General features: G+C 40.4%; 1 protein-coding gene across 6 annotated transcripts in view; it reads right to left on the bottom strand.

The window, feature by feature from the left end:
- The window catches only part of scaf8 (SR-related CTD-associated factor 8), a 285,626-nt gene that overhangs the window by 184,672 nt on the left and 83,047 nt on the right, over positions 1 to 17,907 (bottom strand). For all 6 annotated transcript variants that reach the window (XR_015758468.1, XR_015758469.1, XM_087991451.1 and 3 more), the window contains 2 exons: positions 2,629 to 2,765; positions 1,273 to 1,446 (listed from right to left, as the gene is read on the bottom strand). Coding sequence is in view for 4 of the 6 variants with exons in the window: in XM_087991451.1 (XP_087847577.1) it covers positions 1,273 to 1,446; positions 2,629 to 2,765 (311 nt within the window). In the remaining 2 variants the exon portion in view is untranslated. The remainder of the gene's footprint in view (positions 1 to 1,272; positions 1,447 to 2,628; positions 2,766 to 17,907) is intronic.

The raw sequence follows: 17,907 nt of genomic DNA, 5'->3' as shown, positions 1-17,907 counted from the left end.
ATCTCTATTAAATTGACTATCACCAATCACCTACCTAGACAAGTTCTTCATTGTGGGGCAAATTTGTGAAAAAGGAAAGAAATAGTGCTAACTGTTGTATGTGGCCTTTGCATAATATGCTGTCAACACCATTCACTTCAAGTGTGGTCCAACCATATTTCTAACTTGATATAATAGCTCTACTTTTCAATTCTTTCCTTCCAGAAATTAAACCCTTTCTGCCTTTAGCATCTCGGTAGTGTTTTTTGCTCCAAGATTTCCATTTCCTGGCAAGCATAGCCTGTGATTTGTGATGTCTTTATCAACCAGCATCAATAGTTTTAGGGATTTGCATAGTTGTGTCACATATCTGTCTGCTCTTGCATTAGGACATAGGCTAGTGAAATGAATAAAGACTTGGAATTGAATGATTATGTACACAACGGCACAAATGCAAATTTAAAATAAGTATCTAATCTCCAACCAGAGGAAATGGGCTTTCCCTATTCAATTTAATGTCTTCTCTCAGAATTTTAAAAGCTATTAAATCTAATAGGTTCTGCTCCAATGGAAAAAGTCTTTTTTTCAACTTCATTCTGTAATAATATGGCTTTTTAATTCTGTTCATAAAAATAGATAATGATGAGGGGAGGCAGGGTGAGAGGGTGCTTATATTGATCAAAAGGATTTAAATTTCCATAGATTGTAAAACCTTTTCAATATACTCAACCTTTGCTGCTGACTCTATTGCAAAAACTGGGTATTTGCTTTTTAGAAACAGAAGCCCGCATTTTAACCTCTCACTTTAGAATCATCCTATTTCTAGCCCACTTTAGTCTGCCACGTCAAGGCCAATTAAGGGTATGGCTATCAGAAAATGGAAAACTTGGAGCAAAATCATTACCTTGATGCCAAAGGTAAAAAAGATTGACTATCTGGAAATGAACAATGGAAAGCAGTGCGTGCGAACAGTGGTATGCTCAAACCAAAAGAATATTACTGTCAACCTGCAAAACCATTTGTCACTTAGTGTTAATGATTAATGGAAAATTGTGAAAATAGAGGACTATATTTTAAAAATGCTATGCATTTTGAAATATCAATAGTAGTCAATTAATGTATATTGAAAACAAAAGTATTAAAGCTTAGTTAAATATCACAACACTTTATATTTTATTCATTTACTGAGGAGTGAATGTAGAACATTTTTGGTACCACACCCAATGATCAGAATCATACTGCCTCATGCTTTGTTATGTTATCTCTCTAACGTAATTGTTTCCATCACAATACCTTATTAAAATTGAGTCGCTGCTCCAGTGGATTGAGTGTATTAGCAGTTGCAGCTGCTGTAAGCTGGGCTGTAAGCGCCTGCAGTTGAACTACAAGCCCAGCATCAAGAGCCTGAAGCAGAGAAGGCTGAGGTTTTTGCTGCTGCATCTGAAGACTTTGCACCAACTGCTGGAGCTAGAGATAAATGGACATGATAAAGAAATCATTTGCATTGAAAATCAATGAATCATCACTACAAATAACCACTTCTCTCCTGTAACACTTGTATAAGTATATATAAATAATGACACTACTTGAACTAATATCATTTAAATAGAATGGCCACCACAAAAACACCTATAACTTTCCACAATTCCATAGCTGTTGACTGTGTGGAGGCATTAAATAACCTTCCTGATAAAAGAGCTGAAATAATTGAAGGAAAGTCAGTCTAAATTATGTTTGTACACTAACAACTTTTTAATAAGCTTTTAGAAAGCAACATTGCCAAACATCTGGCTGCAGGGAACCTGTCTATGCTTCATGCAAGGTAAAAGAAAATGGTGTGGAACATGACTGGGAAAAAACGGAACGATTTCCAAATACATAATAATTAAACCAAATTTGTCTTCCCCAACCCGAAATGAGCTTTCAGACAACGAAAAAGGTCAATTTGGTAACAGTCACAAAATTTTGTGATTGCACCGCACTGAGGGGATGCTTCTAAGGGAAAACATAAAGAGATGGTGCATTTTGAAAGATATGCACCCAAAGAGCTCATGTCCCCAGATGCTGGCAAATCTACGGCAGTTTTAGCTTCAGATTTCCAACATTTGCTCCATCTTGCATTTTATTTACAAAATAGCTAATCAAGCATTGTCAGCGAGGACGTTATAAAATATTTTAAACCATTTATATTGTTTGAGTTTTAGCCATCTTGATATTATCTGGATAAAATTCCTCTATCCAGGCAAGAAACAAAAATAAGCAAACCTATTTTTTCTAAATTAAATTACCATTAAAACCAAACACTCAGCATGATCTGTTGCTTGGATCCTTCCATCTTGGCATATTTCCAAAATGGAAAGTAGTTTCACTACTGGGGACAAAACATAACTACATGTGACCATAATCAGACTTCCAAGACTCAGGCATTCTCGACACACATGCACCAATATTAACATATATTCGTACATTAAGGTATGCTTCATTGAGAAACAGGGTTCTTGGTCAAACATGTTATGTGGAATTTAAACTCAGATCCTCTGGTCCATACATGGGAATACTACCACTGTCACACAGGAGCCTCAAAAGGTCTGCAACTGTTATCAACAATTATCACACACATACATTAAAAAATGGCAAAGAGTAGCACACCTGTTGACCCTGGGGACTCTGCAGAAGCTGTGCAACAGCAGCAATCGTGTCTGTGTTTGACAGCTGAGAGATGGAGGCCCACGCATCAGGTAAGTTTTGCATGACATTAGCTGGAGTAGCAGGGGTGGCTGGAGTTCCTGGAAAATAAAACATTCGCACATATGCAAATTGCAATTGTCGATATTTACAGTTCTGATAAAGGCCAACTTTTGCATGAAATGCATTAGCTGATTTCTTACACAAAATGAACCATGAACCACTGTACAAATAATTAATAATCAGTATATTTTATCAATATGGTTTCTCCTAAAACATATGGAACTCTAAAAATGCATTCAATAAGGCCTGAGTTTTGAAGTGAGGAATAGCATTTCTTAATTAACCTAACTGAAGAGAGGTTTGTGGAAGCAACAAAATCAGATGTTCAAAAATGCAGGAACTGAGTTTGTGAATAGCAGGAAACACTTGAACTAACAACTTCAAAATACTCGATTAGATACCCCATTAAAAGGGCCTACTGAGACACTGAATGCTTGAGAAAAATCACACAACATATCTTAAATACAACTTAATACTTACTTCTGTGTATTTGTCAATGAAGTATATGTTCAAGATCAATTTCTCTTTTTCCAACATTAACCAATACTTTACCAAATTAAACTAAATAAGATTTTACAGGAACCGCATATGTAAAGTTCACACTTTTGGAATAAATTTAATCAAACTTGCACTTTAAATGGCATTCCTGATTTCTGCATTGATTATTTTCACTCTGACCAGTAATCCCTGCTGAACTTAAGTCTTAAAACATAAATGCATGCACCTATTTAACAAGAAATAAACTACTTCTTTAGTATCTGTCAATTTGTACTAACCAATGCTCATTGGCAGTCAACATCCAAGATGCCACAAAGCACAAGCAGATAATCATGATTGGTAATTGACTAAGAGACACATTGATGGGAGAATTGGAAAAATTTCCTTACTCCTCAAAAGTGCCATAGGATACTTTCAGTCAACTTAAAGGGGCAAGTAGGACTCTGCTTCCAACAGCTCACCTGAAAGACTCCGCAGCACATTTAATATGACATTGAACCATCAGCCTAGGTTAAGCATGTAAATTTCTGGAGTGGAGTCTCAATCAATGAACTCATGGCTGAAGTGAAAATGTCACATTGAGAAAATGTTGTGTCGAATTTACAGCACAAAAGTAGTCTGTTGTTATGAAGGAGTATGTCATTTTGTACTTCAATTCTATTTTATCCGATCAGTCACTGAAATCATAGTTGATCCACATCTTAACTCCATCTGTCAACCTTGGTGCTTTAACCCAACATCCTTGCTTAACAACAATTTTTCAGGCTCAGGTTCAAGAATTTCAACTGAAGTAGCCTCAACTGCTGATTGAGGAATAAGTGTTCCAGACTTTCTCTACACTTCAGATGGACTCTCGTGCTGCTCTCGGAAAGGGGAAGCAAAGTTGGTGTGGGATTTTACTGTGCAAGGAACCAAACATTACCTTCTCAATGAAGTGATGAAAGTTCCAAACTGTAAAGACTGGTCAAGTTTTCCCAATAGCAAGTGTCACTAAGTCCTTTGTCTGTATTTGTGTACCATGCATGCTTGTTGAAAGACCAGCTTGGCAGAATTAAGCTCCCCACATCAGATAAGTTCTTCGTAACTCACATCCCCGACTGCACACACCGAGCAAATTACCATACAGACTAAACTTTGAAGTCAATTGTATGGAGAGTTTGGATGTGCCATGTCATGATGGAGATTGGGTTGCAATAGTCATTCAAGTTATTCAAGACATGGAGAATCATTGAAGAAAGGCAATGAGAGAGTAATGGGCAAGACAAGATGGCCAATCATGGATGAAAAACCTGTCCACCTGGTCAAGGATAATAGACGAAACATACAATGATGGAAGGGCCAAAACGTTCAGCTACAGCCATCCATTCTCAGAGTCTTGGTTTAAACGAATGCTTATCCAGTAGTCCTTTAGATATGACACTGGAACCCTAAGGTTAATGGTGGAGGTGAAAACCAACTATCTGTTCCCACCATGATTCACCTCGAGGCAGGAGTGATGGTCACTTTTATGGACTCTGCTTTAATTGCGATCTGCCAACATTTATGAATGCCTTTTTCTAATTTTAAGGCTGGGCACTTCTTTTCCCAATCTGATCTGGAACCTTTCAGCAGAGTAAATAATTTCTATTGAATCTAGCAATCCTTTATTCATCTTATGCATGCCAAACAACTAAGCGGCCAGATGTTTTGATTACCATTCATCAATGGCAGTCACCTTTAAATTTACCCACAAATCTGCCTGCACTTTTTACAGCCAAGAATCCATGTCTTGAATGGGCTAATAAGATAACCAAGGAGACGTCCACTCAGTGCAGGAGTAACAATACAGTCCAAGACATTTTTTTTTAACAAAACTTGTTGTTTTATTTCATGAGTTAAATAATAAATGTGTAAGGTAAGTGAGGGATAAAATGTCAGGTTATTGCGTGCCAGAATCAGGCAGGTCCTGCCTGTTTTGAAGCGGGGAGGGGGTGGCTCAGCTACTTGCCCAGAGGTTACAGACTTATTATCCACCAACTTTTCTTGGATAACTATTACATTTCTATTGCCTAAAGTCTCCAGCGCTAAGGGGACTTTTTGGAGGGTTCCACACAGAACATAGAATCTCCAAAGCGTGGAAGTAGGCCATTCGTCCAGATCAACCTTGCAAAGAGCATCCCCACCAACCACACCCCACCCTCATCCTGTAATCTTTCATTCCCCATGGCTAATGCACCTAGCCTATACATCCCTGGACACTATGGGTACTGAAGTATTGCCAGTTCATCTTTGGACTGTGGGAGGAAACCGGAGCACCTGGAGAAAACACAAGCAGACACAGGGAGATTGTGCAAACTCCACACACACACACACACACACACATACACAATCCCTGGTGCTGTGAGGCAGCAGTACTGACCACTGATCCATCTGGCAGTACCAGCAAAATAGCCCATTGGGCCTTCTGATTTCCGGGTTTGCTGAAGGGATCAACTGCATTAGGAAACCCACATGGTTCCGATATACAACTCCAACCTGCACACCAACCAAGTTACTGCTTTGTATACGTCAAGTCTGAAGAAACTATGTAGAGTATACCTTTTTAAGAAGTGATGGAAGCCCTAATACATACATGCGCCGGATACCCGGGTTAAATTCCCGCCTCAGGCGACTGACTGTGTGGAGTTTGCACGTTCTCCCAGTGTCTGCGTGGGTTTCCTCTGGGTGCTCCGGTTTCCTCCCACAGTTCAAAAATGTGCAGGTCAGGTGAATTGGCCATGCTAAATTGCCCGTAGTGTTAGGTAAGGGGTAAATGTAGGGGTATGGGTGGGTTTCGCTTCGGCGGGTCGGTGTGGACTTGTTGGGCCGAAGGGCCTGTTTCCACACTGTAATGTAATGTAATGTAATCTAATGTAATCTAATCTAATCAAGATTCACATATGCACAATAAAATTTGGGCATAGTCACACTATAACATACTACAGGTAAACTGCATGGAATATATGCTAAAAACAAATCAATGTTCATTCTCATTGTCAATAATCACTTGGCAAACATTTATTTGCTCAATCTATTTATAGAGCCTTTCATTCAGAGAAATTTTCATAAACACTTGACCAAGCAGAATAATAAAAAAAAGTTAAATTTTCTTGCAAAGAATTAACTTGTGTAAAATAAGGGAACAATCGAGCAGAATTCAAATTAAATTTAGAAGAGGAAAGGATCTTGAAGAGTCAAAGACTCCCAGACTAGAAAAAGGAAACACTTAGTGGTGTAAAAAGACAGGAATTCAAACACACTGGCTCATGAAATCCTCAAAAATGAGATGAGTAGATTACAGTGTAGAAGAAATGTAAGTGAATCCCAAAGGTTAGAACTGCTATAATAAAGCAATAAGATTAAATTAAAATGAGATGATTTTGGAAATAATAAAATTCGGCTCAACAATAAGAAAATTATAGGAAAAAGAGTGTTGCAACAATTTGAAATAGAGATGAGAAATCTAAATGGACTCCGAAAAAGGATGGTGTAGTTGATAGTGTAAAGAGTCCTTAAAATACTCAGGGATGGAAAGGGAAAGTGAAATGCAGTGGAAGAAGCTATTAGAGAAATAGGAATTACATATTTACATCATTTAGAGTGTTAAGAATGGAAATAAAGAGCAAAAGTGTACAGAAGAATGATGTTGAAGTATTGTTAGATAATCTCCAGAAAGGGAAAATCTTTCAAAATATTTGCAAAACACAGAATAGTTAAGTCAATTGGTCTGATAGCACATAAGTAGATTATTGAAGATCGTTAGTTCTTAACCACAATGTTCTAATCCTTAGATATGCATACTGTAACAATGGGTGGAATGTAAATCAAGATAAACAAGAAATCAACATTAATGTCTGTAAACTTAGGAGAGAAGGGTAACCAGGCAATAATAAACTGGGTATACTAAATAAAGTTGGGTGGGAAGGTACTTTAACAGCATGGACAGAAAGGAGGTTGATCAATAGAAACCAGACGCTTATGACATCTCTTAACATTCTTTTTAAAAGGGTGGTGCAATGTGGCTGAAGACAACAGGGAAATGTTTAAAGATGCAAAATGACCACAAGAGATCAAAACTGGGTACACAGCTTGATGCAATATTCGAGGTTCAGATTCCTGCAAAATGACAAGAAATGGGCAGCATCTCAATCACTACAAGGAACAGGATGTTGAAGATATCAAAACAAGAAGCTTAGCTCACAGGATGTGACTGCAATTTGGAAAATGCTTAATAATCTCACCAGACTTGTTAGGCTAAGAATCCTCAAATATTTGCTCATCACACTTGTGCCACCACAGGTGACATTCCCCTTCTGCATTATTTTGTTTCAGAACAGTAAATGCATCACTTCAATTCACCTATATCTTGCACACAACAGTAACATATTACCTTGGTTCTTACAGAAAGTAAAATCAACACACACACACAAATCAAAAGCAATACAAAGCCAGAAGTTGCCTCCACACTCTCCTTAGGCATGGATGACCTGTTTAAAATTATAAGCAAAAGACTTTTTATGGCAGCAGTGACACGGTGAAGGTAAGTGGCATCACTGGAGCCAATGACACAGGATATTTTCATATGATATCAGTTTTTATCCTAATTTTATCAATATTGCACGCCAAACTGAAGTTACCTATTTCAGTCACTCCTTTCTTCCTGCCTCTTGATTCACATCAAAAGTAAATTATATCCACGTTTCATTTCATTTGCTCACAATGTCAAGATACCTGTGACCTAAAGATGCAACATCACTTAACACGTGCAGATGAGGTTCTTTTTTGATTATATGTTTTACTGAGCTCTGTCTCTCGATTAAATTTTTAAAATATAAAACACAGGTACAGGTGCACAATCCTTTATCCGAAATGCTTGGGACCAGCTGGTTTTCGGAATTCAGAATTTTTTGAATTTCAGAATAAGTGCCAGTTTGATGGTGACATTTTTAATAATCTTACCGGAGGAGTATATTCACTCAGTAAAACAGGCCTCGAGAGAGAATTGAGGCCTGCCAGTGCTGGGCCACACTCCCACACGTCGCATCTGAGCGACACACATCAAGTAGGTGTCGACTTGGGTTAACGGTTTGCATGCCAAACAGCTTTGTTAATGAGAAAAAAAACTTCACAAAAAAACCTTCAGACTTTGGAACTTTTCAGATTTCAGAATTTCAGATAAAGGATTGTCTCCCTGTACTAAGTTAGCCTGGAGCACTGTTTTTTAGAGCAGCAAGATGGTGCTATTTTCTGGGTTTGCAGATTGCTAAGGAGCAAAGATAGTGATGTGCTCATCCTGTCAGATGTAGGAGATTAGGGAGAGTTTCCATGTTACTGATGATTATGACTGCAGGAAGTATCTTTGATTGTGAATCCTATCAGATCGCATGGATCAGTTGGAGCAGTGGTTAGGGGCAATGAGGAATTTACAGGAGCTAGGAGGTATGACGGATGGCAGTTATTGGAAGGGAGAAAAACCACACACGATCAAATAGATGAATTACCTCCAGGAGAGGTATGGCAGGAATCTCCTGTGGCTATCCCCATTTTAAAACAAGTTTTGGAAAATGCCAACATTCTGGCATCGAGAATGGCTCTAGTGTAACAAGAGGTACGTCAAATTCTAAGCTATCGATTGTGATAGGGGATTCTTTGGTCAGAGGCGCACACAGACGTTTTTGCAACCAGCAGATATAAATAAGAATGGTGTCATACTTCCTTGATGCCAGGATCAAGGATATCTCAGAGAGAGTGCAGAATATTCCCAAACAGGAGAGGAACCAGCAAGAGGTTGTTGTGCACACTGGAATGAAAATATTGGAAAGTAAAAGGATGAGACTTTGAAGGGAGAAGATAGGAATTTAGGCAGGAATTTAAAAAGGAGCTTCGACAGTAGTAATACCTGCATGACTTCCAGTACTACGAACTAGTGAGGGTAGCAAAAAGAGTATAGAGCAGATGAATGCGTGGCTGAGGAGTTGGTGCAGGAGAGAAGGGTGCACGCTTTTGGATCACTGAAATCTCTTTTGGGGTAGAAGTGGCCTGTATAAGGAGGATGGATTGCATCTGATTTGGAAGTCGACAAAGATACTGGTAGGGAGATTTGCTAGAGCTGCTCAGGAGGATTTAATCCAGTATGAAAGATAGAGAGGAAACAGGTCAGCCTGAGACTGGTACAGTTGGGAAAAACAGCAAGTCAAACAGTCAGGGGAGGCAAGAACAAAGTAGATTAATTAAACTACATTTATTTCGATGCAAGAGTGCGAACAGGGAAGGCAAATGAACTCGGGGCATAGTCAAGAACATGGAACTAGAATATCATAGCAATTACAGAGATGTGGCTCAGGGATGTTTTAGGCTGGCAGCTTGATGTTCCAGAATACAAATGCTGCAGGAGGATTGGGGCGGGGTGGTTGCTAATAAGGGATAAAATTGCAGCTGTACTTAGGGAAGGTACTCCTGAGAATACGTTCAGAGATGTTATTTGGGTGAAACTGAGAAATAAGAAAGGGATGATCACCTTCAAAGTTTGTGCGAAGATTTGTAGCCTGGGTGCTCGTTGTCGTGGTTCTGTTCGGCGAGCTGGAAGTTTTTGTTGCAAACGTTTCGTCCCCTGGCTAGGCGACATCATCAGTGCTTGGGAGCCTCCTGCGAAGCGCTTCTTTGATGTTTCCTCCGGTGTTTATAGTGGTCTGTCCCTGCCGCTTCCGGTTGTCAGTTTCAGCTGTCCGCTGTAGTGGTTAGTATATTGGGTCCAGGTCGATGTGTTTGTTGATGAAGTTTGTGGATGAATGCCATGCCTCTAGGAATTCCCTGGCTGTTCTCTGTCTGGCTTGCCCTATGATAGTAGTGTTGTCCCAGTCGAATTCATGTTGCTTGTTGTCTGCGTGTGTGGCTACTAAGGATAGCTGGTCGTGTCGTTTCGTGGCTAGTTGATGTTCATGTATGCGGATTGTTAGCTGTCTTCCTGTTTGTCCTATATAGTGTTTTGTGCAGTCCTTGCATGGTATTTTGTACACTACATTAGTTTTGCTCATGTTGGGTATCGGGTCCTTCGTTCTGGTGAGTTGTTGTCTGAGCGTGGCTGTTGGTTTGTGTGCCGTTATGAGTCCTAGGGGTCGCAGTACTCTGGCTGTCAGTTCTGAGATGCTCCTGATGTATGGTAGTGTGGCTAGCCCTTTTGGTTGTGGTATGTCCTCGTTCCGTGGTCTTTTCTTAGGCATCTGTTGATGAGGTTGCGCGGGTATCCGTTTTTGGCGAATACCTTGTATAGGTGTTCCTCTTCTTCTTTTTGCAGTTCTGGTGTACTGCAGTGTGTTGTGGCCCTTTTGAATAGTGTCCTGATGCAGCTTCGTTTGTGTGTGTTGGGGCAACTTCATCAACAGATGCCTAAGAGAAAGACCACGGAACGAGGACATACCACAACCAAAAGGACTAGCCACACTACCATACATCAGGAGCATCTCAGAACTGAGCCAGACTACTGCGACCCCTAGGACTCATAACGGCACACAAACCAACATTTGGGGTTAAATAGAGAGGTATTTATCAGGTGTGTCCAAGAACATTTTTTATTACTTTTAAAAGAGTAATGGAAAAGGAAAGACCTAATCTAAAAGTTAAAGTTCGAAATTGGACAAAGGCCAATTTTGACAGTCTTAGGCAAGAACTTTCAAAGTTGATTGGGGGCAGCTGTTCGCAGGGAAATGGATGACTGGAAAATTGGAAGCCTTCAAAAATGAGGGAGAGTGTCCAGGGACAGTATGTTTCTGTTAGGGTGAAAGGCAAGTCTGACAAGTGTAGGGAATGCTGAATGACTACAGAAACTGAGGTTTTAATCAAGCATGTGTCAGGTATCGATAGTAGAGATCGAATGAATCCTCAGAAGTGTATAAAAGCAGGAGGAGCATACTGGAGGGAAATCAGGAGGACAAAAATGGGACATGAGATAGCTTTGAAAAACAGGGTTAAGGAGAAAGGGATTTTATAAATACATTAAAGAAAAAAGGGTAACTGGGGAGAGAATAGGGCTCCTCAAAAGATCAGCAAAGCACCCTGTGTGAAATACAGGAGATGGGGAGATACTAAATGAGTATTTTCATCATAGAACCTCTACAGTGGAAACAGGGAAACAATGGAAACAGGCCTTTTGGCCCAACAACGCCACACCAACCCTCCAAAAAGTAACCAACCCAGACCCATTCCCCTATCCCATTACTCTACATTTCCCCAGACTAATTCACCTAATCTACACATCTCTGAACACAATGGGCAATTTAGCATGGCCAATTCACCTAACCTACACATCTTTGGACTGTGGAAGGAAACCGGAGCACCGATGGAAACCCACGCAGACATGGGAGATTGTGCAAACGTCACACAGGCAATTGCCTGAGGCTGGAATCGAAGCTGGGTCCCTGGCACTGTGAGGTAGCAGTGCTAACTACTGAGCCATTGTGCCGTCCTGCATCAGGTGTTTATGGTGGAAAAGGACATGGAAAATAGAGAATGTGAGGAAATTGATGGTGACATCTTGAAAAATATCCATATTACAGAAGAGGTAGTGTTGCATGTCTTGAAACGCAAAAAGATGGTTAAAACCCCCGAACCTGATCAGGTGTATCTCAAAAGTCACTGGGAAGCTAGGAAAGTGATTGCTGAGCCCCTTGCTGAGATATTTATAACATCGATAGTCAGAGGTGAAGTGCCGGAAGATTGGAGGTTGGCTAATATGGTGGCAGTCTTTAAGAAAGGTGATAAAAATCAGGGAACGATAGACCCATTATCCTGATATCACTTGTGGGTAGGTTGTCGGAGGGAATCCTGAGGGGACAGGATTTACATGTATTTGGAAAGGCAAGGACTGATTAGTGACGCCAAGATGACTTTGTGCGTGGGAAATCATGTCTTACTAACTTGATTCGTTTTTTGAAGTAGTCTCGAAGAGGATTGATGAGGGCAGAACAGTGGATGTGATCGATGCGGACTTCAGTAAGGCATTCGATAAGGTTCCTCATGATAGACTGGTTAGCAAGATTAGGTCACTAGGCATTTGGATACAGAACAGGTTCGGAGGTAGAAGACGGAGGATGGTGATACAGGGTTGCATTTTAGTCCGGAGGCCTGTGACCAGTGGTATGCCAGAAGGAGCGGAGCTGGGACCACTGCTTTTCGTCATTTACATAAATGATTTGGATGTGAACATTGGAGGTATAGATAGTAAGTTTGCAGATGACACCAAAATTGGAGATGTAGTGGACAGCAAAGAAGGTTACCTCTACGTACAAAGGAATCTTGATCAGATGGACCAATTAGCCGAGAAGTGGCAGGTAGAGTTAATTTACACAAATGTGAGGCACTGCATTTATTATTTATTACAGAAATAATCTACAGTTCAATCAAGTACATTTGATATGCCATATTATTATTCCTAAGATTTGATAAAAAAATTTCGGATCTGATTTCATTCTCGGCCTCCACAACCCATTCACACATGATTGCCACCAAAGCTGGTATGTTTCTCCATTTGATCAGTCATTCCATTTTTATTTTCATGCTATCCTTGAAGGACTCATTTGGAGAAAAATCCAATGGTTGAACAAAGCTGAATAGACAGTGGAACTTCCATTTCAGCATTGAATGTTGGCAATATCATAATGGACAAGATGTGATCCGAACAAGTTGTAAATGAGAAGCAGGAATTAACCCCTCACATACACTCTCCATTCAACAAGATCTTGGTTAACCTGACTTCTCCACATTTATGAGAATATGCTATAATCTTTGACTCCCTTGTTAGTCAAAAATATAATTACCTCAACCTTCGAAGTATTGAACAAAGCTACCTCTGCCATGCTCTGCGGAACAGTGCTCCAGACACACACAACGCTCTGAGAAGAGGATTCTTTTCCTGTCTTCAGTGAAGGAGTGCAATTTTTCAATCATCTCCTTGCATTCTAAACTCTCCCACAAGGCAAAACATCCTTTTTGTACCCACCTTATAAAGTTCTCTCAGGATCTTGCACTGTTCATTAAGATCACCTGTTATTCTTCTAATTTCTGATGGATATAGGCCCCGACTAATTAATCTTTCATCATAAAATAACCTCAACTTTCCAGGTGTCAGCTGAGTGAACCTTCTTTGAATTGGAAAATAGAATCATCACAGAACCCCTACAGTGTGGGAAGTCCACACTGACCCTATGAAGAGTACCCCACCCAGAACCATTCTCCTACCCTATTACTCTACATTTACCCCTAACCCATACATCCCTGAACACGATGAGCAATTAAGCATGGCCAATTCACCTAACCTGCACATCTTTCAATTGTGGGAGGAAATTGAAGCACCCAGAGGTAACCCACGTAGACACGGGGAGAATTGGGAAACTCCACACCGATAGTCGCCAGAGGCTGGAATCAAACCTGGGCCCCTGGCACTGAGGCAGCAGCACTAATCACTGAGCCAGCATGCCATGATAATGTATTTACATTCATTCCTAAACAAGCAAGCCAAAACTGTAGATCATCCAGATGTGCCCTCACCAGTACTATGACAATAGACAATAGGTGCAGGAGTAGGCCATTCTGCCCTTCGAGCCTGCACCGCCATTCAACATGATCATGGCTAATCATTCCTAATCAGTATCCTGCTCCTGCCTTTTCTCCATAACCCTTGATTCCACTATCCTTGAGAGCTCTATCCAACTCTTTCTTAAATGAATCCAGAGACTGGGCCTCCACTGCCCTCTGGGACAGAGCATTCCACACAGCCACCACTCTCTGGGTGAAGACGTTTCTCCTCATCTCTGTCCTAAATGGTCTACCCTGTATTTTTAAGCTGTGTCCTCTGGTTCAGCACTCACCCATCAGCGGAAACATGTTTCCTGCCTCCAGAGTGTCCAATCCTTTAATAATCTTATATGTCTCAATCAGATCCCCTCACAGTCTTCTAAACTCAAGGGTGTACAAGCCCAGTCGCTCCAGTCTTTCAGTGTAAGGTAATCCCGCCATTCCAGGAATTGACCTCGTGAACCTACGCTGCACTCCCTCAATAGCCAGAATGTCTTTCCTCAAATTTGGAGACCAGAACTGCACGCAGTACTCCAGGTGTGGTCTCACCAGGGCCCTGTACAGCTGCAGAAGCACCTCTTTGCTTCTATACTCAATTCCTTTGTTATGAAGGCCAGCATGCTATTAGCCTTCTTCACTACCTGCTGTACCTGCATGCTTACCTTCATTGACTGGTGTACAAGAACACCCAGATCTCTCTGTACTGCCCCTTTACCTAAATTGATTCCATTGACGTAGTAATCTGCCTTCCTGTTCTTGCCACCAAAGTGGATAACCATACATTTATCTGCCATGCATCTGCCCACTCACCTAACTTGTCCAGGTCACCCTATAATCTCCTAACATCCTCATCACATTTCACCCTGCCACCCAGTTTTGTATCATCAGCAAATTTGCTAATGTTATGCTGATACCATCTTCTATATCATTAACATATATTGTAAAAAGCTGCGGTCCCAGCACGGATCCCTGCGGTACCTCATTGGTCACTGCCTGCCATTCTGAAATGGAGCCGTTTATCACTACCCTTTGTTTCCTATCAGCCAACCAATTTTCAATCCATTATACTCTATATAATTACAATTAAACTGCCTACACTTGTATTCAATTCCACTTGCAATAAGCAGTATTCCATTCGACTTCTTAATCACTTGCTGTACCTGCATGCCAACTTTTAGTGGTGCGTATATCTGGATACCCTGATCCCCCTGCACCTCAGAGCTCTGCAATTCGCCCACATTTAAATAATATTCTTTCTATTCTTCCTTTCAAAGTGATCATACATACATTTACTTTCATTATATTCCTTTTGCCAATTTTCTGTCCACTCACTTAACCATCCCTTTGTAGATTTCTTATGACTTCTTCCCAACTTACCTTCTGACCTATTAATGCATCTTCAGCAATTTTGCAATCATATATCCAAAAATTCTTTTATCCAAATCATTAACGTAGAATGTAAATAGTTAAGACCCAGCATGGATCTCAGTGGTACTCAAATGTGTCAATCTGAAAATTATTTATTTATGCCAACTTTGTTTTCCTGTCAACTAACTAAATTTCTAGGCGAAAGTGAGGACTGCAGATGCTGGAGATCAGAGTCAAGATTAGAGTGGTGCTGGAAAAGCACAGAGGTCAGGCAGCATTCTGCTCCTCCTTTTCCAGCACCACTCTAATCTTAAAATATCTATCCATGCAATTATGTTATCTCTTACACCATGAGCTCCAATTTTCTTTCCTGTAGTTTCTTATCAAATGCTTTCTAGAAATGCAGCACATCCAGATTCTCTTTACCAACACTGCCTGTCAGAAGACAGAAAATTATAGGGCGGTCAGCCAGACCATGGCCATTGATAAGATTTTGACAGTCCATTATTAAGGATGAGATTATGTAGTGCTTGGAAATGCATGATAAAATAGTGCTGAGTCAGAAAGGTTTTGTCAATGGGAATCATGCCTGACAAACCGGTTAAAATTCTTCGAGGAGGTAATGAGCAAGCTAGACAAAGGAGAACCAGTGAATGCACTCATTTTGGATTTCCACAACAGCCTTTGACAATGGGTCACACAGAAGGCTGCTAAATAAGATCAAAGCCCACTGTGTTAGGGGCCAAGGTAGTAGTATGGATAGAGGATTGGCTGACTGGCAGAAGGCACAGAATGTAATAAAAGGGTCTTTTGCAGGACCGCAGCCAGTGAAAAGCAGAGTTCCACTGGGTTAGTGTTGGACCACAACTATTCACATTATACATTAATGATCTGGATGAAGGAACCAAAGGCATTGTTGCTAAGTTACAGATGTCAGAAAGATAGGAGGAGAGACTGGTAGCGTTGAGGAGGTAGGAAGGGCTGCACAAAGAATTGGGACAGGCTAGGAAATTGGCAAAGTGGCAGATAGAATACAACATGGGGGAGTGAGAGGTTGTGCATTTTGGTAGGGAGAATAAAAGCACAGTATATTTTCTTAATGGGAAAAGGCTTTGATAACCTGAACCACAAAGGGACTTAGCAGCCTAGTTCAAATTTCTCTTACGGTTAACATGGAGGTTTAGTTGACAGTTGTGAAGGTAAATGAAATGTTAGCATTGAGTTAAAGAGGGCTAGAATACAAGAGCAGAGATTTACTGATGAGGCTCTATAAGACTCTGGACAGTTTGCATTTGGAACACTGTGAGCAGTTTTAGGGCCCCACATCTAAGGAAGGATGTGCTGTGGTTGGAGGGGTGCCAGAGGAGGTTTACAATGATCCTGCTAATGAAGAGGTGAGGTCTTTGGGTCTTGATGAGAGGTGGTAATCACTGAAATTTACAAAATGCTGATAGAGTGGATGTGGAGATGATGTTTGCTCGGAAGAGAGAGTAGATTCGAGGGCAGAGCCACAGAGTGAAGGTATGACCCTTTAGAACGGAGATGAGGAGGAAATTATCTAGCTAGATAGTGATTAATTTGTGGAACTCATTGCCACAAGAGGCTATGGAGGCCAAGTCACTAAGTGTATTTAAGACAGTGATAGGTAGATCTTGATTGGTCAGGGGATCAAGTGTTATGAGGAGAAGGCAGGAGAAGTGGGTTGAGAAACATAACAGTCATGATCAAATGGCGGAGTAGGCACAAAGGGCTGAATGGTCTAATTCTGCTCCTCTATCTTATCATCTTATGAATATAAGCCACATGCTTAGTCATTTCCCAACTTTCTACTTTGGATGCAATCTCAAAATAAGTCCAGTTGGTGAAAAGTGCCACCCACACAGTGTTGCTGCAGGCTGAAATGGATTGCTTGAATTATCGTTCAAATTTGCGAGAATCATTTGCTAACAAACGTGCTGCCTTCAGACTAAAATGGCATTCTCCCAATCAAAAAAAATCAACATTATGCATTAATTTCACTTGGAGTGTAATACTAAGCAAAATGGACTGAATAGCCTCCAATGCACTGTAATGTTTCTGGATTCTTATACTTTATGTCCTAACAATTGATCGCACCAAACAGCATGCTCCTTCAGTACTTTGTAACAGGCAGACTACAGACATATGCAAACAGTTTACAACAAAACATCTACAATTCAATTTGATTCGGTGAGTGTGCGAATAGCCACACTAACAACCAATTTAAAATAATCAGTCAAGCTCAACTTGGCTTATTCAAATGCAGGGACACAATTCCTGCAACCAACAGGAAAATATTAAAGCCTAGCAGCTTCTATGAGATACCTCGAGTTTGGGAAGACTATAGTTCCCTACTGCTTTTCTATGGCAATGCTATGACCACAGTCGACTCACCAAACAATTGACACACTTTTCACATGTAGTGTACACTGAAATTTGGGCATTCTTGCATTTGTCCTGATAAGTGTGAGAAACAACTTGGAAAATATTTCTATTTTCAGCAATACTTAAGTTCTGTATTAAAGAATTATTAATTGCTACAGAAAACAAGCTATAAGTTCAGAGTTTAATTTCTGAGGAAATTGCCAACCAGAAATGTGGGTCCATTTCTAGCTCCCCATCAACACTGACATCAACTGTTCTATTATGCCATTCCTAATTTGATCACTGGCAGTAGCATTTACAACAAAAATTGATGGAGTTTTTCAA

The sequence above is a fragment of the Chiloscyllium plagiosum genome, unplaced genomic scaffold (genome assembly GCF_037043375.1).
Source record: "Chiloscyllium plagiosum isolate Xiang-an unplaced genomic scaffold, Cpla_swu_hap1 HiC_scaffold_10, whole genome shotgun sequence".
Taxonomy (NCBI): domain Eukaryota; kingdom Metazoa; phylum Chordata; class Chondrichthyes; order Orectolobiformes; family Hemiscylliidae; genus Chiloscyllium; species Chiloscyllium plagiosum.
This window is presented reverse-complemented; position numbering and strand designations above follow the sequence as displayed.